The 23,849-nt window shown below is 42.9% G+C and overlaps 1 protein-coding gene across 1 annotated transcript; it reads left to right on the top strand.

Moving 5' to 3' along the window:
* Positions 1-4,184: 4,184 nt before the first annotated feature.
* On the top strand, positions 4,185-20,841 carry CUNH16orf72 (chromosome unknown C16orf72 homolog). The gene is made up of 4 exons (XM_027886160.1): positions 4,185-4,608; positions 5,316-5,396; positions 9,458-9,733; positions 17,406-20,841. Exons 1-4 carry the CDS (start codon positions 4,386-4,388, stop codon positions 17,648-17,650), a joined length of 825 nt encoding a protein of 274 aa, XP_027741961.1. The 5' UTR covers positions 4,185-4,385; the 3' UTR covers positions 17,651-20,841.
* The last annotated feature ends 3,008 nt before the right edge of the window (positions 20,842-23,849 follow it).

Genomic DNA, 23,849 nt, shown 5'->3' with positions numbered 1-23,849 from the left:
ACCTTGTTTGTGAATCTTAATCGATGTGCTGTGTAGAAACTGGTTTTATTTTTGATGATGCACTAGAGATTTGAATATGGACAAAAAGTAAACACATTGTTTAAAGAAGTGTTACAGGCAAGCAGAGTTCGCCTTGTAGAGCAGTTCTTAGGCCATGAAGAAAGATTAGGCTGCTCTGAAGTATTGAGCAGAAGGACAACTGCATATTCACCACGTGCTTTATCCTGTTATGCAAGAAATACAATTTACTTCAGTGGAACCAAGTGTGTAGTGAGGTATTACCCAGTAAAACTGAAAACTGTGTCTCCTACTCTGGCAGAGTTTGAATCCACATATCAGTTTTCTGTATCTCATAGGATATGAGTCTTTCCTGCAAAAGGAGAGCCTTGCTCCTTGTCTGAGTTGTTTAATTATTTTCATATTAGAGTCCTGACATGATCTTTTGAGAAACTTGTTCTGGCAGACTCAAACAGCTTTCCTTCTCAAACTGAGCATTGCTTTTGAGGCAAAAAGTCTCTGGATTACTATTTTAGGGAAAAATAAATTGACCAAGCTTTAATCACATAATTTCATTGCTTTTATGAGACAGTATTTTGATCATGTTCTTAGAAGTGCTGCTACTAAAGTGCTTCCAGGACATTGCAGGAAGGATGCAGACACAGTGGCAACATACATTTTTTTACTTAAGGTTGTCAACATTTTAAAATTCAAACCAGCATTCAGACAGCCTTTTTGCAGTGCTTACCTAGTTTTGGTTTTTGGAATATACCTAGGAAAAGAAATCCTTTAATCCTATTTCCTTACTTTTCTACTTCCCATGACTCCAAAATAGGAGAATATGAGGCTCTGGAGACCACAGAGAACCCTCCTATGTTGATGCTATCAACCTTTGTCAACCAGTTTCTGTTTCTGACTGATCAAGTGTTTCCACTCAGGGTGCTCTACCTTCACATTTTTCAGTGGGGCACAGCAGTAACAAGCCAATAGACATAAAAGCACATCTGAGAGCACCACTAACAGGTTATACTGTCTTGATTATGTGATATAAAACAGTCAGTGCACGGCTGTTCTCTGTGAGGCAGACTCCTCATAGATACCTGCTGCTTGCTTGCTCAGCCATATTATTTCACACCTACTTGGGATGAAAAACTTTGCCTGAGAAACATTATAATTTGCAGCTGAGTAATCTCCTTCCCTGCTGACCTGTTTTTTGGAGGACAACATACCAACAGCCTGATCCCAAAGGACAAAATGGTGAAGAGAAATGAAAATATTGTCACTCAGACCTGTTTTTTTCTCTTTGGTGAAATGCATACCTGCTTCCTTCAGTTCCTTCTCTTAAAATACCGTGAATGTTCTCTTACTTATCAGGCACACAAGTATTCACATTTGGCCACAGCACTGTGAAAACATTCCCATGTCTGCATTCAGCCATCTACAGAAGCAGATAATTTAAAATGTTAGTGTTCATTTGAAATAGATTGTATTATGAATAAACCTTTCTCTTTCCCCACTCCACATTTTCATCTTTAAAAAAAAATATTTTCCTTTATTTATCATTAAATTCAACTCCCAATAAGAATCTGCATCAGGGAATAAAACAAGTCTTCAGAGCCTTCTACAATTAGCATATTCTCATCATGCTCTAGTAATTATCTCCCCTGAGACTTCAGTTGGGATGCCACACTGCTCTCATCACTACAGCGTTCCCGCGGGGGAAATTAAGAGGCAAAACACCAGGATTACTCAGACACCACGTTTCCATGTGCCTGTCAGTGACCTCCCAGTCTTTAGGCAACAAATCACTTACCAGCAACCAACACCAGCACAACTGTGTTTGTACCACCGGTGGCAGGTCAGAAAGCATGAAACTTGTTCTTCGTTTATAGGGAGGAGAAATCCTTCAGTGCATCAGTGTTGCTCAGAGGGTGCAGGCACTGAGCTCCTCAGGAGGCATCAGGGAGAAGAGTTTGGGTGTGTTAAGGTGCTTTTGTTTTTTTTTTTTTTTCTTCTCTCCTTTGCTGCCTCCTCCACAATTTATCTCGAGAAGTCCATCAATATTGTCCTCATTGTCCCTTCCTACTTCTCTGCGTGAGGGACTCACTTGGTCCATTATTATCCCAGTTCCTGAAAATGCTCCTTTCCCTAACACCCTTTATACCTTCAGGTGGCATAAAGAAAGAAGTCTGTAGACCAAGTTCTTTAATCTATTCTACCAAAAAATGATCTAAATTTTGTAATTTGAAAATTCACTATCCCAATGTTCCCAGCTGTGCTAAGCCCCTCTCCATTATTATGCCAGAAATTGCCATTGGCTACTTCAGAAAACTGTAAAAACAACTGATACAAAATTCCAGTGTTACCCACCTGGTCCAATGCGTGTAGAAAGGAAAACAGCCCTCAAAATCTCCCCAGCTTTTGTCAGCTGTAGATTCTCCTGAGACTTGTGAGTAGCCAGGTTTCTGAAAATTAAACCAGGAAATTTGGGTTCTGAGCTTTCACCCAGGATTGCCCAGTGATGCATTACAACTCCTTGCCTGATTTGCATTGACTGGGCACCAGTCATAGTCAAATTTCAGGACTGTGTGCCTGATAAATCATGACTAACACTACATTGTATTGCAGTAACAAACTGTTTATTCCACAGTTGCCAACATTATGCAACTCTTTAGAAATATTCAGAAAAACAGATGTGTGGTATGCGAAATCCAGGACAGCCACCTCTCCTCCACGCACTGACTCCTGATCTCAGATCTTACAGGGAGCATCTGCAAAGCCCATGGAACCTGACAGGAATTCCTGCTTTTTTATGAGACAGATGAATTTAAGTACCTGATTTATTGGAAAAATACTTGAACAAAATTCCATCACACATTCCTGTTTGATGCCTTTCAATATTTAAACAACTTAAGAACATAAGGAATGAGTATTTCCAACTTGTAAGTAGTTTATTAGAAATCAATAGAGAAGGTTTCCTCTTCTGCTTTTGGTTTCCTTAAAACAGTTGCACAGGAGAGAAAAAAACCCATATTGTACCACAATAGGTACTTACTCGCCTGCTGATTAATGGATCAATAAAACCAATTTTATTGAGGTTCATAATCCTAAATTAAGGATTAGGCAGAGACTTACCTCGAAAGGAAGAGAATATCCATGCCTCTTTGTATGTGCATTAGAGATATACATATTAAAAGCCAACACCACCTCACTTTAAAAAGCCATGCACAGAGTTGTGGATACTGTTATCCCTCCTACTCAGATGGAGTTCTGTGGCATAACCCACAAGCAGGAAGTCCCTAGTAGTTAGTCTCAGTGGTTTAGGAAATACAATAGCTGCAGCTTTAGTTTCAGAGCAAACCCAAGGGACCAGAGTCCTTGTGGAGGACGGAGAGGGGGATCCAGGGCTTGCTGCTGATCGGTGTTTCCACACCAATTCCTGGCTCGGGGGCACATTTCCTCTGATGGGAAGTGTGGCTGGGTCAGTTGTGAAGCACTTTGAAGAGCTCACGAGGTAACCGAGCGCTTTAAAGATGCCCAAAGCAGCCACGACTGCCGTCTGTTTGCTGGGATCGCGCCTGGCACAGCGCAAACACAAACGGTAAATAATGGGTGAAACAGACAAGAGAAGTGTTAGACTAAGCAGTGACGGCGTGGGTCCGACTTCTCCGTGCCAGCCCCTCAGAGCTGCCTCTGCCGGGCGCTGGCGCCGGGCCCGGCCGTGCCACAGGGCTCGGCCCCGGGGCCCTGCCCTGCCGCCATCTTCCCTCGGGGCCGGGAAGGGAACCGCCTCCCAGGCGGGCTCTGCCCCTCGGCGCTGCCGCTGCCACCTCCCGGTCCCGCCGCGGAGCGGCGGCCGCAGGGGCAGCCCCGGGGCAGGATCCTCAGTCCGAGCGGGGACCGCGGCCCCACCGTGAGGTGAGGTGAGGTGGGGGCGGGCGGGGCCGCCTCACGCCAGGGGAGGGGCGGGGCGGGGCGGGGCCGGCGCGAGGCGGTGCACTGCGCACGCGCGCCGCGCCGACGCCCCCGGCACGGGGCTGTGACGGGGTAACCAAACCCGCGTTAGCCCCGCCCGCCGAGGGTGCCCCGCCTGACGGACGCGCGGACGGACCAATGAGCGCAGGAGCCGCCGTTCGAACCGGCGGTGCCGGGGCGGCCACGGCCAATCGGGTGCCAGGGGCGGGGCGCGGTGGCAGCGCTTTCCCAGGCGCCTCGGCCGCGGCCTCAGTGCGCTCGGGGCGGTGCCGGCGCTCGGAGTGTTGGTGCCGGCGGAGCCGCGGGCGGGCCCGGCATGGGGGTGAGGTAGGGCCGGCCGAGCGCACGGAGCGAACGCGGCCGGCGGTTGGGACGGCGTGTGCTGCGCGGCGCAGGGACGCGGAGCCGGGCGGATGATGGAGGACAAGAAAGAGGAGGGCGAGGCGGAGATCCAGGAGCACGGGCCCGAGCACTGGTTCAGCAAGTGGGAGCGGCAGTGCCTGGCCGAGGCCGAGCAGGAGGAGGCGCTGGCGCCGGAGCTGCAGGACGAGGCGGCGGCGCAGCCCGAGCACAAGCAGCAGAAGCTCTGGCACCTCTTCCAGAACTCGGCCACCGCCGTGGCGCAGCTCTACAAGGGTGAGCGCTGCCGAAGGCCTGGGGCGGGGGGGACGCGGCCGGGCGGGCGGTGGGTTCGGTGCCGGGCCCGGGGAGTGGTTGGGGGGTGGGTCGCGGTGCAACTGCGGAGCCGCCGGGTCGGGGCCAGTCCCGCGGCCGCACAAAGGGTCCGGGGTGGCCGTCGGAGCCGCTGCCGGGCCGCGGCCGCCCCGGGAGGCGTCCGGGAAAACAAAATGGCGAAAGGGAGGGGGAGCCGCGGCCCGGACAGCTCCCGGCGCGGCCTCCGGGGCAGCTCCTGCGCCCGGCCGGCCCAGCAGCGGGGCCGGGGGTTGGGGGTCCGGCCGGAGCGTGGCCGCGGGGTGTCCAGGAGGGTCCGGGCGGCGGGAGGAGCTCGCAGCGCCGGGGAGGGTGTGGGAGGCCGGGAAGCCCGGCCCTGCCGGCGGCTCCCGACGCCCAGCCCTGGGAAGAGACTCCGACAAAATGGCGAAGAGCGGGGCTCGTTGGGCTCATTGTGCGGCGGGGCCGGGGCGGGGGCGGCCCGAGCGGGCCCCTCCGCGCTGGGGGCGCCGCGGGCGCTGCCCCGGCCGGGCCAACCCCCGCCCGGCCCGGCCCCGCTCGGCCCCGATCCGGGGCTGCCTCCGGAAGGTGGAACAAAATGGCGAAACCTAACATGGCCGTTCGGAGCTGGTGCTCCAAAATAAACAGCGTGTGTCCTTCCCTCCCTGCAGACCGGGTGTGCCAGCAGCCGGGGCTCTCCCTCTGGGTCCCCTTCCAGAACGCCGCCACTGCGGTCACCAACCTCTACAAAGGTAAGGGGCTGCCCCCCCCCCTACCCCGCCCCGCTGCCCCAGCAGCCCTCCCCGCAGAGCCTCCTGCCCCGGCTTACTCATAAGCAGGGCCTGTTAATGTCTCTTATTCACCCTGATAAAATCTAACCCGAGACTGCTTCCTGAATCTTGCAAGTTTTCCCTGGGCCACTTTAGCTGACGATAGCTGAATCTTTTCTGTTGCCTCATGTCAGTGACTAATGAACTTAAAAGCTGTTTTACTTCGAGACCCTTGGAAAAGGGTGTTTTTAAGGTATGTCTCTCTCTTGTGAATTCAAGAGAAGCATGCAGTGGCTTATTAAGCCGTGCTTAAATTCCCTGCATTTTGTGTATTTCATGGTGCACTAGATGCTGGGATGTCAGAGTATAAAGCCTGTACTTTTGTGGTGAAGCATAAGTTGGGCTTAGTGTTTGTGAAATTCTGCATAGATGTTATGGGGTGGAAAAGTTTTATCTTCTTGTGACAGCGAGGCTTCTTAAGTAAGCCTCCCAGTTTATTTTAAGCACTAGAATGTCATTATGGCTGTGTCCAGGGTGGCTCTAAGAAAGCAGTGTTAGCCAGAACTTTGATACGAGTGTGCTCTGCATGTGGCTGTGCTTTTTGTGCTGTTGTACTGTGTGTTTCTGAGCTCTGCAGTTCCTTGGGCTGTCACAGGAATTCTTGTCTGCAGGAAGGATCATTCAGTGGTTTTTAGTTTGTTTAAAAGATCGTACCAAAATGATATATGTCAGTGAAGGCTTAAGTTGGCACAGTGTGATTCCCATTGTTACTGCCTTCCATTCCAAGGAAGAAAAACGCTTTAAAGCTCCAAATTGTTGTTTTTCTGGCTTGTATGTTGATTTTTTTTTTAGTTTTTTTTGTTTTGTTTTTTTTTTCGACTTGTGGGTTTGTTTGTTTTTTTTTCCCCTTGGTCTGTGCAGCATTATCTGGGCTTCTACTTGCATGTACCTTCATTTGCCTCCAGTTTTTCCATTTTGGATTTGCTTTAAGGAGTTGAACTTGCCATGTTTGTGATGGGTGATCGGGTTTCTGAGGGATGTGGGACAGAGCAAGGAGGAAATGTAGGTGCATAACCCTGACTGCCAGGGACTTGAACTCCTGCAGAAAGGGCTTCTTAGAGCTGTGTCAGCTCCTGTAAAGGGGTAGCACCTCACAGAGCAGGGGAGGTGCTGCCCGAGGGAGTGGGTCACTAGAACATGGTCAGGGACACCAGTCATTTGAGAATGCTGCTGGAATAGCAGCAGGTAGTGTTAATAAATTGGAATAATTACAGTCTGCTTTTACAAATAGCTTGCTCTCCATTACAGCATCTTTACTGTGAAGACTTGGGCTGTTTATTTCTGGTTTAAACATTTGATTACTTGTGCTCTAGGCGGAATGAACCATGAGTTTTTTTGGCAATGATGTGATTAACTAAAGGATATGTATATGTATGTGGTGATCAGGGAAACTAGAATTTAAGTAGGAAGCTGTCTTTAGTTAGGTGTAATGTAATGCTTCAAAAAGCAGCACCTGAAACTGATCTTTAGGTGCTGAAGTGCCTCGGTCAGAGCCGCCATATTTCAGTTTTCAGTTAACTTGCAAGGGGGTAGAAATTTGGTGAGAACATGGTAGAACCAGCTAAACTCTGGCATAACCAGGCAAGTCTCTTAATGTGAATTTGCTTCCCCTAGTGAAGGTCTTGAAAAAAAATCTCCTATTTTTCACATTCTGAGTAATGTTTGTGTTTTGGAGGACTCTGTCAAACACTGGAGGAGTACTTGGCGTGGTGAACTGAACACCACAAACGGCCTCTTGCCTTGTCAGCTGGTTTCTGATCTGATAAATGTTCGCATTTTTGAGGCATCATGTTTTTAACAAGAGCAACCCGAGGAATTGTGCATAATGAGAATGCCATGATGTCTTGAATGTCAGCATTTTTTTTCTGAAGATAGTTTAGAAGTTTAATATCAGACTACACTGATGAAGTCACGAATTTCGATTAGTGCTGGTGATAGAGGCCACATTAAAGGCACTTGATTGTCTTCCAGATTGCACTACAGAAGTGAATGTAATGTAATGTAGAATTTAGAACTTAAGGCCACAGTGAAAGTTTTAGGTGTATATTACAGTAAGACTTCTGAGCCTACAATTTATTTTTAAGAACTGTTTTCTAAATGTTAGTTTTGACATAGTAGTTTCAGAATATATGCAGCTTGACACTTTGCCAGCATAACTTTGTAAACAAAGTAGTTGTAGCTTTTACCATAAAAATCTAATCTCTCCCAGGGTAATGATGCTTGAAATTTCTCTAGGCTACATCAGCAGTCACTGTGTTTCACCTCATACCTAGTTCACAGTTAGCACTTTGTAAAGCATTCTCATACACAAAGAAAGCAGGTTATTGACGGAAAGTCGGGCTCCTGGCCCCAGAAGGACTCTCCTGGTATTTCAGGAAGTGATTAGAGGAATATTATCAGCTTCTAAATTGGCTCCAAAGTGTTTAGGTAGCTTTTACTGCCAGTGCATTGGAGTCTAAGCTGCTGTGGAGTATAAAATGGCAGGAGGAATAATCTGTTGTGTTGCCATTGCTTTCCCAGGAATTAGCATTTGGAAATGTAGCCTTTAGATTACAAAGCAGCATAGGCAAAATGCCCTTAGAGTGCAAAAAAAGCAACATGTTAAGTGTACTTTATGTGTACCTGTATGGCTTATATTCCAAAAGCCTTGTGATTTAACTCTGTTCAGCTGGAGACACTTCTCTGTTTTGGTAGGCTGTGTTAGGTTTGAAGTGCTGCTCTTTGACAGTGTAGATTTCAGTGCTTTTATGGGCCATGCAGGAGTGCCTTTAGAATCAAACCCTAGGAATAGCATTTAACAGTGGTTCTCTTTGGGTTTTGAGTGTGAGAAAGCTTGATCAGATGTTTGCCTGTAAACCAATATCTTGGGATAGCTGTTCTTAAGGAAACACCTTAATGTTCTGGGAAGATGGCTCTTATGTTGGACTTCATTAGTAAAGCAAGAGTATAAAAAGCTGTTTTAATCAGCTGTGCCATATTTTAAAGATTTCTGTGGAAATCAAGTAAACAAAGTTGGAGTGGATATGTTGATGTCTTCTAATGGAGCAGGAGCACCATAACAGTAATTTTCATGAAACTGAAATAGCTGTTGGCAAAGCCCTGATAACAAACCTATGACAAACAAGATGAGCATAATTGTGTAGCGAACAGGGTTTGTCCCACCTGTTACTGTGGTCTGAAACTTACTCAAACTAGGAGCCAGAAATACCCTTCCTGAAGTTTGAAAGCAACTTATTACATGGCATTTAAGTCTTTTAGAGGCACAGTTGTAGCTGATGTGCACAGGTGATTAAATCAACAGAGAATGAAATTGCATTTTTTGGTATTTGTAATTACTGCAAATAGTGTGTTTAAAGCTTTTTGTATATCAAAATTGCAATGGGATCTTAAATGGGGAAGGAAACTTTCTTAGCCTTCCTTTGTAAATGGTTTGCCTAACTGAAAGACATTGTGGACACTTGTGTTTTAACTAGTTTCAAAACTAGGGGCTATGAATTGCCTCTGCAACTGAAGGTCAGCAGAAGAACTCTGAAGAAGTCTTGAGTTTTCTGACAATTCCTCCCCTATCAGAATGAAGAAAAGCAGTTATTCCTTGTTTTATGTGGAGGTTGCCTGTCTGTATTGATGCACTTCAGGAGTGTGCAAGTCTGTTGTCTGTTGGTTTAATTACCTTCCTCAGACTGACAAGCTGTAAGTGTGTTTTTAAATAAACAGTGCTGCAGTGTTGACCTGAAATACCGTAAATGCTGTTTAAGTGGTGCTGGAGTTGCTGTTGACTTTGTGACTCCTCATATTCTGTTTAGGTTTAATGGGACTCTGGTGCCAGTTGAATTACTAACCTGGCACTGCCTTATGTGGGAACGGGTGGAACATGTCCATATTCCTCCTTCCCCGTGGCTGACAGGAAGCCACACCAGTGTTGTGCCACGCTGTGTATTGTTGTTTGTAACACACTGAGACACCTTTTCTCTGTCTTCTTGCAGAAAGTGTGGATGCCCACCAGCGAAGCTTTGATTTAGGAATTCAGATTGGCTATCAGCGGCGGAACAAGGATGTGTTAGCTTGGGTTAAAAAACGCAGAAGAACTATTCGAAGAGAAGACTTGATCAGCTTCCTATGTGGAAAAGTTCCTCCTCCAAGAAATTCTAGAGCTCCCCCAAGACTGACTGTAGTATCCCCTAACCGAGCTACTTCAACAGAAACTAGCTCATCTGTAGAGACTGATTTGCAACCCTTCCGTGAAGCCATAGCTCTGCATGGTAACAGTCATTTTTTCAATACTACTTGGTTAAATTTGGGTGGGGGCTCTTAAAGCATGTCTGGCTCTTGGCATATCATAACATGTCATGTACCTGGTGTTCCAGCTGAAGGTACCTCCTTATTGTCCGAGGGAGTTTTTAGGTGTATAAGGCACAGTCAAATATTTGGAATGAGGAAAAAGTATTGAATAAAAATGAAGTTTGGATCTGTAATATTCCACAGCTGTGAACTCACCAGTTAAGTATCAACTCCCGGTAGTGTTTTGGAGGCATGGAGAGACTTGGCATTCATACCAATGCTAAAGTAAACAGAATTCTTGGAAAATGGTAATACTGTGGTAGTAACGAGTTACGTATTAAGATTTTACTACTAGCAAATTTTGGGGGGCTTAGGGAGGGAATTTGATGTCTGAGGCTTCTGCCTCTAACTCTCTCTAGGACTTTTGTTATGCCCTGGATAATAAGGTTTAGCGTTCCACTTAAAGGGCCCTGGAAAGGGTATTTCACTTGCACGTTGTTGCATTAACTGAGTCCTGTTCAGAAGTTTGTTCTAGTTCACTTTAAGTGTCTTCCAGTGTCATACTGAATTTCCTTCCTTGCCATCACTAACAAGGTTGGTGGTGTATCTCTTGTCTTTCCAGATATGAATGTTCAGTAGAATGTTCTGTACTGGACTATTACTTAGCAAGTGATAGAGAAATGTGTTTTAAATTGCTCTTGAGCTGAAATGAGGCATCTCACCTGTGGGTTTTATGCCTGTTAAAATTCAAAAGTGTAGCAGATATCTTCAGGTACAAATAGTAGACCATATCAAGCTATCTAGAAGTACAACCTAATGAAATTTTTACTGTCTTTGATATTCTCAGTGGGGAGTAGAATTAATAAGTTAGAGTGGAATCCTGAAAGTGCAGTCTTTGCTTCTGCTGTGTGGTGGTTTTTCAAGGTACATAAGCCAGACACTGCTCATGTCTAGGTGGCAGCCTCATCCTGGTATTTTTGGCTGCTCTGTTGCCATTTAAATCAAGCATGCTTCCACCCAGTTGTGTCAGTTTTAGTGGTTTTCCTTTACATACTGGAAGCTGGCTAGAGAATTCTGTGCACCACTATTGCCTGTGCAGTAGGTGAAGTGTTGTTTGCGTGAGAACAACTGCAGAAACTGGCTCTCACTGTGATAAGCAACCCCTTAATGTTTTCTGAAACTGGTTGAATCTGGTGTGCAGTTGGATCTAACTACAAAGGCTCGCTCTTAGGTGAGAGTAAGCTTAGCTAGACTCACTTCAGCACGGTGGGGGCTCAAGCAGAGTAAACTCAGAGCCATTTTATTGGTAATAAAATACCAGTAATACTCTTTGAGTCCTTGTATTAGCATCTGCTTTGTACGGAGGTGATTTATGGAAGTCACTTCTCTATGTAGCATGGGAATCTGAACCATGATGTGTGAAATTTGTTCTTATTTCATAACCTGATACAGCGTCATGAGGAAGTTCTGTGCTCTGTACTGGCACTGCAGGGACTAGAAATGCCCTCTTCCCCTTCATCAGCTGGTTGACAAGATTACATGTCAGTCACCTTCTGGATTAGGTTCTCCTGATATCAGTTACAATCTGGTCCTTGACACAAATGCTTTTGTGCTAATCCTTTAGTGACTAGGCTTGTATTTGGCCTCATAACTGTTTTTAGTTTATTGCCTACAATGTCTGCATTCCTCCAGCTTCTCCCCCTTGTCTCTTTAACAGTAAGGAAGTTGTGATTACGCCACCTCCCAAAGTCATTTGCCTTTTATTGTAGGGCTTCTCAAAACTATGTTTTGATTTTGAAACCTGTGAAGGATCTTCAGCTGTGTTTAGGGCTATGCTAATCTTCTTATTTGTCAGGCTGTTTAAAAGTTCTTTGCTGCTTCTGGGTATTGTGAGGGAACATGAGAACCCGATGATGGTGAGGAGCAGTCCAGGCAAGTGTTCAGGACTAAGTTTTTGAGGGGAGTTTTTGACTGACATGTAAAAGAGTGAGGCTTTGTTTTGTGCTGGTAGGCGTCCTGGTGGGAATGGAGTATTCCTTCATTGGTGATGTGAATGGGCTGAATTAGATTTGAAGAATAATGCTAAAACTTTGCTGCTCTCAGCAAGCCCTCTTTTGGTGAAGCAGGGGTAGATATGAATGATCTATGCACCAAGTAAAGCTCTGTGGAAGCTGAGTTGGTGTATTGACTGCTCAGAAATAGGTACAAATATAAAGACCATGGCATTATAACTTGCTGACCATCCTCTTTGGTGGGGGAAAATCCCTCTTTTTTTGACCATTTAACTCCTAAATGCATCATAAGCACATCTGAAAACTTTGATAGAAGCTGTGGTAACAAAGTAGCTAATAATTAAATATTTCCTAGAACATCAAACACAATTGTAGGTGTGTGCCCTAGACCTAAAACATTAGAGAAGACTATCCTTAAGTATCAGTGCAGTCTTTAAACTGTATGCTGCATCTGAAATGTGTTAAAATTGGATTTTTAGCTTTGCCTCTTCTATCTCCAGCCCTGTTACCTCTGACCCATATTACAACTCTGCAAAGTAGTTGACAGCTTTGTTGACAAAAGCTGGGAATTTTGATCCCAGAATTGAATCTTGTCATACTGGTTATCACAATCACCTTGTGTCTGTCTACCTTGATTACCTTGTAATCTTTGCACTACAGAGAAACTTGTTCTTCTCTACTGTTCTGCTTTTAAGCCTTTTATGGTATCTAAAAGCAAAATTATCATGACAAAAACCTAAACATGATAACATTTAAGGGGTATGGGATCTCCCTTTTCTTTCAGCTCCATGGCATGTTGAGTGCTGTTACACTGAAATCTGTAGTGTAACTTCGGGGTACTTAGAATGAGTTTTTGGAACTAAGTAACCTCTTGAGAGAGTAAACTCTGGTAAACAAAATCTTTGCCCTTAATATCAGCTTTCCATTATTAGTGTGCTGATGGGTAACCTTTGAAATAGAACATGGCTGGAAACTTGGAACTGCGAATACTTAAAAAGAAGTTAAAGTCTCTAAGAAAAGCTAAGTAGTCAGTCCAAGGTGATACATGTTTTACTCTGAAGTGCCGGTGCATTTTTCTGTAACTTCAGGACTACACATTTGATGGTTGGCGTTTTAGGATGTGGCAGTGGAAGATAAATACCTCAAATATAGAGTTGGGGTTTTAACTTCAGTCTCTGAACTGTGATTACAGTTGGTGAAGGTGTGGATGTATCTTCACCTGCTCCCTGGATGTGTATTGACATACCCAGTTCTGTAAGAGATGGTTTTCAAAGGACAGAATGACATCAATCTGAGCTATTAGTCATAAGACTCCCAAAGGCTGCCTGTGTGCCTGGCTGCAGCACACCAAGCCTTGTGGTGCTGGTGGCTGTGCATGACCCACGTTGGAAATGATGCGTTGGTCCTCTAACGTGGGCTGTGCTCCACGTTCACAGCCCTTTCTCCCACCTTAATGTGAGAAAATGCTATGATGTGAGGAGGGGGAAGAAGAAAGCTTTGAAAGACAATGCTGAAATGCATTAGATTTAACCAAAAATTGAGTGAATTAGGGAAAAAATTAGGGCAACAGTACAGCGAGGGAGTGTTAGTTCTTCATCTCCTCAGCTTTAATGTTTATGTAGATCATTCATGTGATTCACTCTCTCTGGGCAGGGGGAACACTTGCATGTACCAGTGTGTGGCTTGGCCCCTTAAAAGCCTGAATTTCCACCAGGCCTTTGGATGTGCTTCTCAGAATACTAAACTGTAGTTTAAAACATGAGCACTTAGCAGGATATAGAAGGAGCAGTTGGTAGAAGAGGGGATGGGAGAGCAGAGTTCAGATTGGTTTGACATAGTTTAATTTAAAGGTTGTGTGTATATATAGCTGTGATGGAATTGTGCATTGGTATGTGCTGCTAAAACTTGCTCTTTGAGCAGTACTGTGAAAGGGTGGGTATGACATAGGGGAGTGACAAGGATCTCTCTGCATGCCATTTTGTATTTATCTGGGGTTATTAACTAATTCCTGCTTTAGTCACACTTATCTAAGCATGAATGTTCCTTTTGATACTTCCTGATTAAAACTTCTGGAAAACAATAGTTAATACTGTTACTATACTGAGCAGTGGTTACCCAGTATATTATGCTGTGGTAGTGACCTGAATAACTCACTCATTATGGACGTGGTTATGGTGGAGATGAAACAGCATTTACAGGTTGTAAGGCCAGCGTTGATAAACTTGCTGATTCTGAGTTGACAGTTTTAAGTATTTCATACTCCATGAAACATGCTTTTAGCCAAGCATTGTAATCACTCGATACCTTTGGAGAGTACTTACTTATAAATTAGCTAATATTGGTCACAATTCTTTCTATACTGCAGCTGTTTCCAGTAGAACTATAATAAATGCCTTTAGAACATAGTTGCAGATACAAGTTTTTTGTAAAATTAACTGGCTATGAAATGTCATGTTGTTGATGACTGAAAGTTATGACAAGAACGGAAACGCAATAAGAACTGCAAAACATTTCAGATATGCCCTCCACTTCAGTCCTTTACATTTAAAAAGGAGGTAAGAGCCATGTGTGCTTTTCTTAAAGGCCTTGAGTAATAAGGGAGATGTCCCTGGTGGAAAGGAGTGGGAGACTTCAGAGGTGGTTGTGAGATTGGGAAAGAAGTAAAGACACTTTAGCAGGTGTTTGGATCTCTATCCTTGTTTAGACAAAATTGATGTGCCTGTGATTGGGTCTGGTTAATCACAGAAATTTGGGGTTGTGAAATGGTGTTTGCTGCCAGTCATGTCATCTTACTACTCCCTAGTGTCAGTTACTGTTTGCTTTACTGCTTTAAATGCTTTGGGAAGAGCTCTTGAGTCCACTGAAAGCTTAAACTCAGAATAATTCACAGTAAATGGGTTCTCTGAGACTTTTTTCTGCATTGCAACAACTTTCCAAGAAAAAAAGTAACTGTGGAAAGATGTTTTCGTGTTTTCTCTGTTGGCAAAAAGTAGATCTTTTGAGCATTGCAGATTGTCTTCAGAGATGTTGCTTCCATGAAACGGCATCTTGATATTCGAGTGCATGCCTCGAGTTTGCTTTGACTCTTCCACGTTGGCTTGATTACCCAATCCTAAATTGTGGGCTAAATGTTTCATTTGGCAGTTCTGCTCTCCTGCTTGGTTGTAGTGCTGTCATATGTTAAGTGCCAGTAACTGATACCAGGTTGTCACCCAGTCTGTTACATGCTCAGTAATTACTCTTACTGGTGCTAAATACCTGTATGAGATGCAAGATTAAACTGCACCTCGAAGTCCATGCTGTGATGCAATATCCTTGTATTCCCAATCTCTGTAGAAATTAATTCAAAACTGCTCTCCTGCTTTTGACACTAAGTTTGATTGAAGATTTTAACTTCTAATTATCTCCTGAAGGTTGTTTGTGTATTAAAATGTACAGTGATTCATTATTACTTAAATATTAGGATGTTAATGACTGCTTTGGGCATTGCTTGTGAACCTTGGCAGTCTGATTTTGAATATGTGTCAGCATATTAAAGGATCTTTTAACTGACTTTTGTATCCACTACTTTAAAGAATGCTTGTTACTTGAAAAGACTCCACTTAAACATAGTTTTTGAGTGATGCCACAGATATCTTTTCACATCACAGTTCAGTTTTGGGGTTTATTTGGAATAACTTTTCTCTTACTTGGGCATTAGATGTAATGAAAAGATGTCATGATAAAACTGATTTAGTATGTTGGCCGTTGGGTTGTATGATACAACTTACTGGAAGTGATGTAAATACTTTTCTCTAAGTAGAAGTAACAACAGTGAACTTTCATGTTCAAAGCAATTTTGTTTGCAGTAGTGATGGGGGGAATCTCTACAATCAGTTTGGATTTGAAGTAATGTCACCTTCTGTGCACTGTCAGATTTTTTCCAGTTTAAATGTACAGGATGAATAAATGTTTTTTAATAATGTATGTCATGAGAGTTGAAATTAAACTACTGTTTTCTTTGAATTGTGAAGTGATTTGTTACCTGCCCAAATTAAGGCACCTTGGTAGTTTATACAAGGTATGTTATCTGAATTGGCTTTTTGGTCATACATCCGTGTCCTCAAGTAGCTGCTTTACTTTCTTTGGTGGATGTATAGAAACTTTTTGTAGTGGTTTTCAATTTGAGTTTGACTTTAATCCAGAGAGTACTGTCACAGAGCTTGTTCAGAATTACCTTTTCATGAAAACAGCTTCTGCTGTTTAAATACTTTCTGCCACTGTGAATGAAAGATGATTTTGATATTAATAACATCTGCAGGGTGCATGTCAGAGTTCAGGCCATGCTTCTGAGTTGTGTTTGAACACCAGGCAGAGCTGTAAGCAAAAGTTCTAAGAAATCAGCAGTGATTAGTGGCTGTTTCTGCTGGTTGCATAATGCCTGACCTGTGTAAAAGTATTCCCTGTGCTGTTAAAAGTGCTAAGCTTTAAATGTCCATTTAATAATAATGTTTAATAGTGATATTTGGTTGGCCTATTCCATCCTGACTTGTGTATCAATCTGCCATTGCTGCAGATGGCTCTAGAGTTTAGCTTTTAATTGAGATTTCTGGGGACTGATCAGTAGCAGATATAGATTTGCTGTTCTTTATCTTCCTGCATGACTCTTGCTTTGGTAGTTTTCTTTCTAGGGCCAATAGGTGTTTTTTTACTTTCCTAATAATACTCAGATTTGAAGGAGTTATGGTAGCAAAGATGTTTGTCTTATCTCTGAGCTCCTGTTTATCTACAAATACAGCCTGAATTCCAAATTGAGAAGAGTAGTTTGGCTTTCATGTAACAACCCTTAGTAAACTTACATTTTGGAATGTCTTGCTTTTGCAAAAAGTATAATAGTAACATAACTGAAGATGAAGCTTAAATTACTATGGAGTTCATGGTTTTCTTTTTATGGCTTTGTTTCTACAAGAAACGAACTTCAGTTTTAATTAAACACTAATAATCTAAACACAAAGCAAAGTACTTGCAGGGTACCCATGACAGTGTTTTGGATCAGATCTGTCAATAGCAAATTTTGGGTGATTGTCATGTGGCTTTCCTTGCATAGTTGTTATTTAATTCGCTTCCAAATTCTGCTAACACCAGTGTGTTGGCTGTTAGTATCAGCCATGAGGTAAGGGTTTTACTTAAACACTAGTTTTGGTGTACACCTGTGAGATATGCTGTCATACTGCAGTGGCTGAGGGAGTGAAAGGGGGCAGTGTGGCGGTGTTAAAACAAGACCAAGCCAATTCAGCCTGGAAATTCCTTGGTAAGACTGTGTAATTCTTGGTCTGGTGTGAAGCCTTTGTATTGAAACAGTCTGCTCTTGAGTATGTACATGTTTGGAACAGCATGTCATGCTTACGGAGCTGGTGTTTGCCAGAGTGTGCTGCTACACCCTGGTGTGTCAGCTCACTTTTAATGTCATAAAAAGCAGTTCTGCCAATCACTAGATTCTTACATGGACTAAAAGCTGAGAAGGTGTGGTCTGCACTTGGAAATAAAAGCGTGGTACAGCCAGTAGGATGTAGAAGTCGGATAAGTGTCATCCTTTCTGCCGCAGGTGGGAAATGCTCTGTCTTTGCTGTGTGACTTTAATGGTGTTTCTCTCTTTCCCCAGGTCTTAGTGGTGCAATGGCTAGTATAAGTGTTCGCTCAAGTACCCCAGGCTCGCCTACTCACGTGAGCAGTGGCTCCAATGCTAGTCGAAGGAGAAATGGACTCCATGATGTTGATTTGAACACTTTCATATCAGAAGAAATGGCACTCCACTTGGACAATGGTGGAACTAGAAAGCGTACCTCAGCCCAGTGTGGCGATGTCATTACAGACTCACCAACTCATAAACGCAACAGAATGATCTAAACTGCAAAAATTTCAAACCCACCATGCTGCTTGAAAGCCACTTGATCCTCAGAGTACTATTGAAAAGGAAACATGAGGCCATCTTTCCATATTCACTGTTTAAGACGAATTCAATAAATGCCATAAAGGAAATTTTAGATATTACATTAGATGCCTCTTGTAACTGCGGCTTTCTTAAACTATATTCTTAGCAGAGGACATCAGATATTGTGTAGTAGTTAGCAAGATCATCATAGGTGAACATGTATCTGTTCCAAGGCTAAAAGTGACCTTACTTGTATTATTAAAGGGAAAGGAAATTTCAGATGTTTATTTGGCTATAGAATGCTTTTTTTTGTCCTTTATTTCCTGCTTTGAGTATTTGCTTAAACAGTATTGCCAGTTTGACTGAAATTGTCTACAACATGACTTGACATCTTTGTCAAAACTGCAGGCTTCCATTTTTGCAGCACTGTACCATGCACCTAGTTTCTGTATAGTAACAGTGTGCAAGTTATAAATATTGGACTGTACCCTTTTTAGTTTTAAAAGCAGTTGATAATTCTGGTGATTGTGTGATAATGTAAAGAGGTGCTATGATGGTCATGCAATTAATACTTAATATTGAATCAATACAAGGATCTTTATTGGATTCACTTTGTGTGTTCTAGTGCTCTGAAGTAGCAATATTAAACTTTTCCCCCGATTAACTTCATAGGCTTTTAAATCAGTTTGAGAAAATATATGTACTTATTGGTATTATCCTCGTGGTAATCATACACAGTGCAGACTGCACCAGTGCTGACCTAAATTTAGAGAAAAATGTCCTGTAATTGGAAAATAGGCTTTTCTGTTCAGTATTAGTGAAGGGTAGGTTTTGTGTACACCCATATCCTATTTTACATTTCTTGTGAAGTAATTGCCCATTGCTGGGGAGGGGTGGGAGGAGAGGGAATGTGGGGAATAGTTGGAAAAGGGGTGTGTTCTAACAAGTAAGACTTCTGGTCACATGTGGAAACTTGGACTAACTTAGACAAGATTCTGTGCAATGCCATCCCCTTTCGGGAGGGAGTTGACATGCAGGTTCTGTGAAGTGCTAAGAAAATAATTTAAAACTGGAAGTTGATTATAAAACTCTGGATAAACATGCCGTAAGGGTGAATTGAAAAGGATAAATGGCTTTCTTTTTGTGTTTAGCTTACATTCATAGGATTGAACTCTGGCTGCCGTTAACTTGAGCATAATCTAAAACTGAACTAGAGATCAAGACTGATCTGCTGCAAATTCGTTTCTGAGTGGGGAAGGATGTATGTCAGTCTCTATATGGAGTGTCCTGACTGGTTCTATATGTAGATGCAGGAAGCTCTGGCCTTCAGGGCCTCAGCCTCTGCCTAGGAAAAGGATAACACAGGAAGAATAAGAAAATGAAGAGCTCCAAACCTGCACGTTGGGAAGGGGTATTTAGTGAGGTGATATGCATGCTTTAACTGGAAGCATAGGCTCATTCTTGGATTAAATGTAGCTATGCTGGATTCACAGTACTAAAAATTGTGCATTCCAGTGAAGTTAAGGCACCTTGGGCTCCATGTTAATACACAGCTCTTCAAGATGTTTGCTTATGTGCTTGTAGAGTCAGATCTCTTGCATTATCTTCCCTGTGTGAAGCAGACTTCACTGTAGGTTTGCCCCTTTTTGCCCTGGTATCCTCTCAGCAGTGTCTGTGGTCAAGGCAAGACAGCAGTGCTGTGTGAGATACTCTGAATTCAAGGTGCTCCACTAAGAGCATGATTTCCTTGCCTTGTGGTGCTTCCATCACATTTCTTTACATCAAAGAGTCCTTAAAGATGTCAACAGTTGCACAATACTGTAGTGAGAGGCTCTGTAGTTTATGGACAACTGTAAGAACTGTCCAAAAGGGTAAGAACTGCTCAAACCCCCACCTGTGTGACGTAGCTGAACTTGCACATTACTTAAAGACTCAGTATACATTAATTTCAGTTACTGCTATAACTACAATTCATAAGATTTAGTTTATGTAAGATATTAATACTGCATAAAGCTAGTTTTCATTTGGAGACTGCATTTTCAACAAAGATTTTGAAGATGGTATCTAAGTATATTCTGTTAGTATTTATTAGACTGTTGGCAGAGGGATTTTTTTTTCTGTTCTAAAGAAAAGTCTGGAGTCCTGATCAGAAAGGACACCTGTGAGAGCCGTTCTTCAGCTCTTCTGTTTATTTGTTAACTGCCTTGTACAAGTAAGATGCTTATGCTCTGCAACTTTTAACACACTCTACTATTCCGTGTGGTGAAGGTGACATCGTGTTGGTATCAGTTCTACATATTGAACTGTAGCAGTGCTGCAGGTCTAAGCCCAAGTACACAGGGCCTGGTCAAATTACTTCTCCCCTTCCTTGCAGTGAAACAAATCTTGTTAATGCAACTCAAGCATTAATTCAGTCTAGTACCATCTGAAACTAAATTTGTCTGGCTTTTTATTTAATTTGTGCCATTTTTCTTTGAAAGAAAGCAGGCTTAGATATTAAACTGGTTGCATTAATTTTTTTTTTTTTGCTTGTACCTTAAATATTTGGCCACTTTTTTTGATTGTTTTCCGTTTAGTCCCAATTAAATGTTGTTTGTTCTTTGACCTCTGCCAGATTGATTGAAAATGCATGTATTCACCTGGTAAACACAAGCAAAACAGTTTGTCTCTTGAAAAAAAAAAAAAAAGAAAAAAAAAAAGAAAAAAAGTCGAGTACCTGTTGCTTTGAAGACTTATTTCTTGTGCCAGTGTAGAAAATTGATGTCCTGGAAATAGCTCTCAGCTATTGTCCAAGCTGTAGCTCCTGGAGCCAGAAGCAAGTTGATTTTCAGTAAGAAACACTGACTTGAGAACTGTTTAGTTTGGTAAAAATGGTGCTTACTTTTGCTTTCTCCTATGAATCGTAGAGTTGACCGGTCTCTTCTCCATGTACATCCAATCTAACATGAATGTGCGGCAGTTACATAAAGTACATCCTGCACTGAAGCTACTGAGCTTGGCTTGCTTATTAATGAAGTAAGTTTTAAATGTTAAATTTAAATCTATATTACAATAAAGTAATGCAAAAATGATTTTGGCTGAAATTGAAGTCCTGCAGTTAAACTTACTTTTCAAATGTGGTTTACCCAGCTGGAGTAATAGAAACTCTAAGTCATAATAAACCTAATAAAAAAAAAAAAAACTACAACTGATCAGGCTGCTTTGTAGTTCTTTAAGTTCCTGAGTACCAGTCCATCAGTAACCCTGGAGAAGACGTGGTTAGTGTGAGCTGACAGGCTTCCTTGGTTCTGCAGAGCTGGACTTCCCTTCAGGAATGCAATTTGGTGGCTGTTCAGTCGAGCTTACACACAGGTTTTTTTCCTTTGTCTCTTACTGACTAATGAAGATAGAAAGAATTGGGGTGTGCTGTTACATTTGTACAAGATGTTCTGCAGTTTAACATCATTAATACTTACAAAAAGCACCTTAAAGAGATTTAAGTGCCATAGTTTTAGGAAGTTAAGTGGTATTGACTTCAATAGTAGAGCTTTCCAGTCTCTTGCGAAAGACTCTTTGGACTTAAGTGAAATCAGGTGCTTTAATTAATTAGCATTTCCTGCTTTATGTGGGTGTCCCTAAACCTGCAAACTATTTCCCACTTGCTGCATCAGCAGGTTTTAGAAATTCATTATGAAGGAAGGCTTTATTTCACAGGGGCTTTTAAGTTAAAAATGTATCCTTTTAATTAACGTTAACATTTTTTCACTTACTTATCCAGTGAAATGTTCCAGCAGGGATTTGAAAAGATGCTTAAATGGCTTCTAAAAAACAGCATCTTTCAACTCTTAGCCTAGAGCTAAGCAATATTTTGGCAGAAATGAGGAATGCACGCCTGACTTGTTCTGTGGAGTTCTCTGCACCAGGTGGGGCCGGTGTGGTTGTTTGGGGGAGCCCTCTGGGCTGCTCATTCCAGAGCCTCTGGTTATGCAAGTCAGGAGGCAGGCCCTGGCACTCAGCAGTGGCTGTGCCTGTCTCCAGGGCTTTCCTTGTCCGTGCAGGTAACTCCTGGGGATGGTTTGGGGCTGGGGAGCTCTCAGAGCCCAGGGTGGAACAGCTCTGTGGTCAGCACTGCTTTGTGCTGCCCTTCTCTCCCTGTGCCCCATCTCAAAAGGGCAGCTCGAGCTCACAGGGGTAATAGTGAACAATCCAACCAAATTCCCTTCTGTGTCTTCACTGACCATGGTGGGATGTGGTGGGGGAGTGCACAACCAGTGTGATCTTGTTGGCATCTGGTGTGACCCCACTGGGTAGGCACTGGTTTGTAGAAAATCTTGAACTTCGATATTAAATGCATTGATCAACTGGTTAAAACAGCATCTAAGGCCAGTCATAATCATGCATTGGAATATTTCACCATTCATCTATCAGATTTAAGTTTCAAAGTGAAACTGTTTCTGGGTGCTGCAGAACAGAGAGCTATGCATGAAAGGAAATCCCGGGGTCCTGTTTGTGTCCTCGTGGTGTAACACTGTCACATCTTTGCCAGAAAAACTCATGATGCTTTTCCAGCTCTGAAACTCAAGCCCCAAGAATTTTTTTTTTCCAGTATTTTGAACATCTTGTGTCCTTTTCATGAAGCATCAAAGCAGAGGATACAAAATGTTTGCATTTAAAACAGATGTGCTAAGAACCTTGTGCTGTTTCTCCTGGAGTTCTGATATGGTACTTCCATCTCCTGCCCATACAGCCCTGTGTGCCCCTGCTCACAGAACAGGCCAATGCCCACAAGTCCAAAGGTTAGTTTGTTACTTTCCCGTGTATTTTTGTTTTTATATTGCTGTCTGAACCTACCTTTCTTGTTTTGAAGTGAACTCCTTCAGTCTCATCTGCGATGCAGTGTGCAAGACTAAGAATAAAGTGGTGAGAAAATAGTTATTCTGCTGCTTAACTGAGTAATTACTTGATCTTGTGTGGTTAATAACTCTAGTAGTCTACAGTGTTGCCTCTCTGTAAAAGGATGATCTTTAAATCACTTTCAACCACAGAAATCTCTGCATCTTTGGAATGCTTTAGGCCAGCCTTGTGGCTATTTTTGAAAAAAATACCTACTGTGCTTTTTTTGAATATAATTCAAATTTTAAAGCTCTGGGGGGAGAGCTTTGCCTCAAGCTGGCAGCAGTGATGGTGCCTTATCTGTTTCGTAAAGCACAGCTGAAGATCACTTTTGTTGAAGACAGCATTAGTTTTCTGAAACCTGTTTTCCTTTTGTCTCTGAAAGCACCAACAAAAAAAAACGAATGGTTTGTGCTTAGAGATGAGTGAACTTCTCACCTAAGGGGGACCATCTTCTAGAGGCTTGTGTTGAATGCCCTGCCGATAATCCAGCTGTTTATTCTCCTGAGAGAACTATAGTTTATATTTTTTTTTCATCTCTAAGCTTTTCTGCTGAAAAAACTTGTGCAGTTAAATCTGGGTTTTTGTGGCTACGTTGAAAGAGCATCTGTGATCTCCCGTGGCAGGCAGGCTTTTTTCCATTCCCTGGAGAAACTGTTGTCATTAATGTGAATCACTGAAGATGCATTTCTCTCTGCTAAAATGAATTTTCAAGTCTTTGACTTAAATGATTGCAGTTTTCAGAGCAGGGATGTGCTGAAGATGAATGTTGGAGTTGCAGAGCCTTGTATCCTGCAGATGATGGTGCAGGGGTGCAACTCATTTTGAGTCTTAGATTATTCATTAAAACCTGATTTTTCTCCATCTGCTTGCCCTGTAACACTTCAGATCTTGCCAAAATTCTAGATAGATTTTCCAAAATACAGACAAGTCATCTGTCCCATGTAGAAATTTTCCAGAGAAAGGGTTTCAACATATTTAAATCCCAACAACTGGGTCTTCAACAGTTTCAACAAAAGAGGGCCTAAGAGTTCCCTCAAAGTAATTTTTCAGGTTGATTTGATCTTTCCTGAGGCACGACCCACAAGCCTTGTCTGCATTTGGTTTTCTTCCTCCTGTGTCTTGACTGTGGCCCCCTCCAACCTCTTTAGCCCAAGAAGCTTCTCCCTGTGCTGAAATCAGTGTGTCTGGAGGTCCAGGTATTTCCGGTAAGTGCTTGTTACCTGAGTTTTGGTGTTTGAAATTAACATAATCTCAGATTTCCCACGGGTCATAGAACTGGAAATAACTGCAGACTCAAAT

This window comes from Empidonax traillii, unplaced genomic scaffold (assembly GCF_003031625.1).
Source record: "Empidonax traillii isolate 1590-97213 ecotype Southwest subspecies unplaced genomic scaffold, ASM303162v1 scaffold180:size851510, whole genome shotgun sequence".
Classification (NCBI taxonomy): Eukaryota; Metazoa; Chordata; class Aves; order Passeriformes; family Tyrannidae; genus Empidonax; species Empidonax traillii.
The sequence above is the reverse complement of the archived record's forward strand: the minus strand, read 5'-3'. Positions and strand labels throughout refer to the sequence as shown.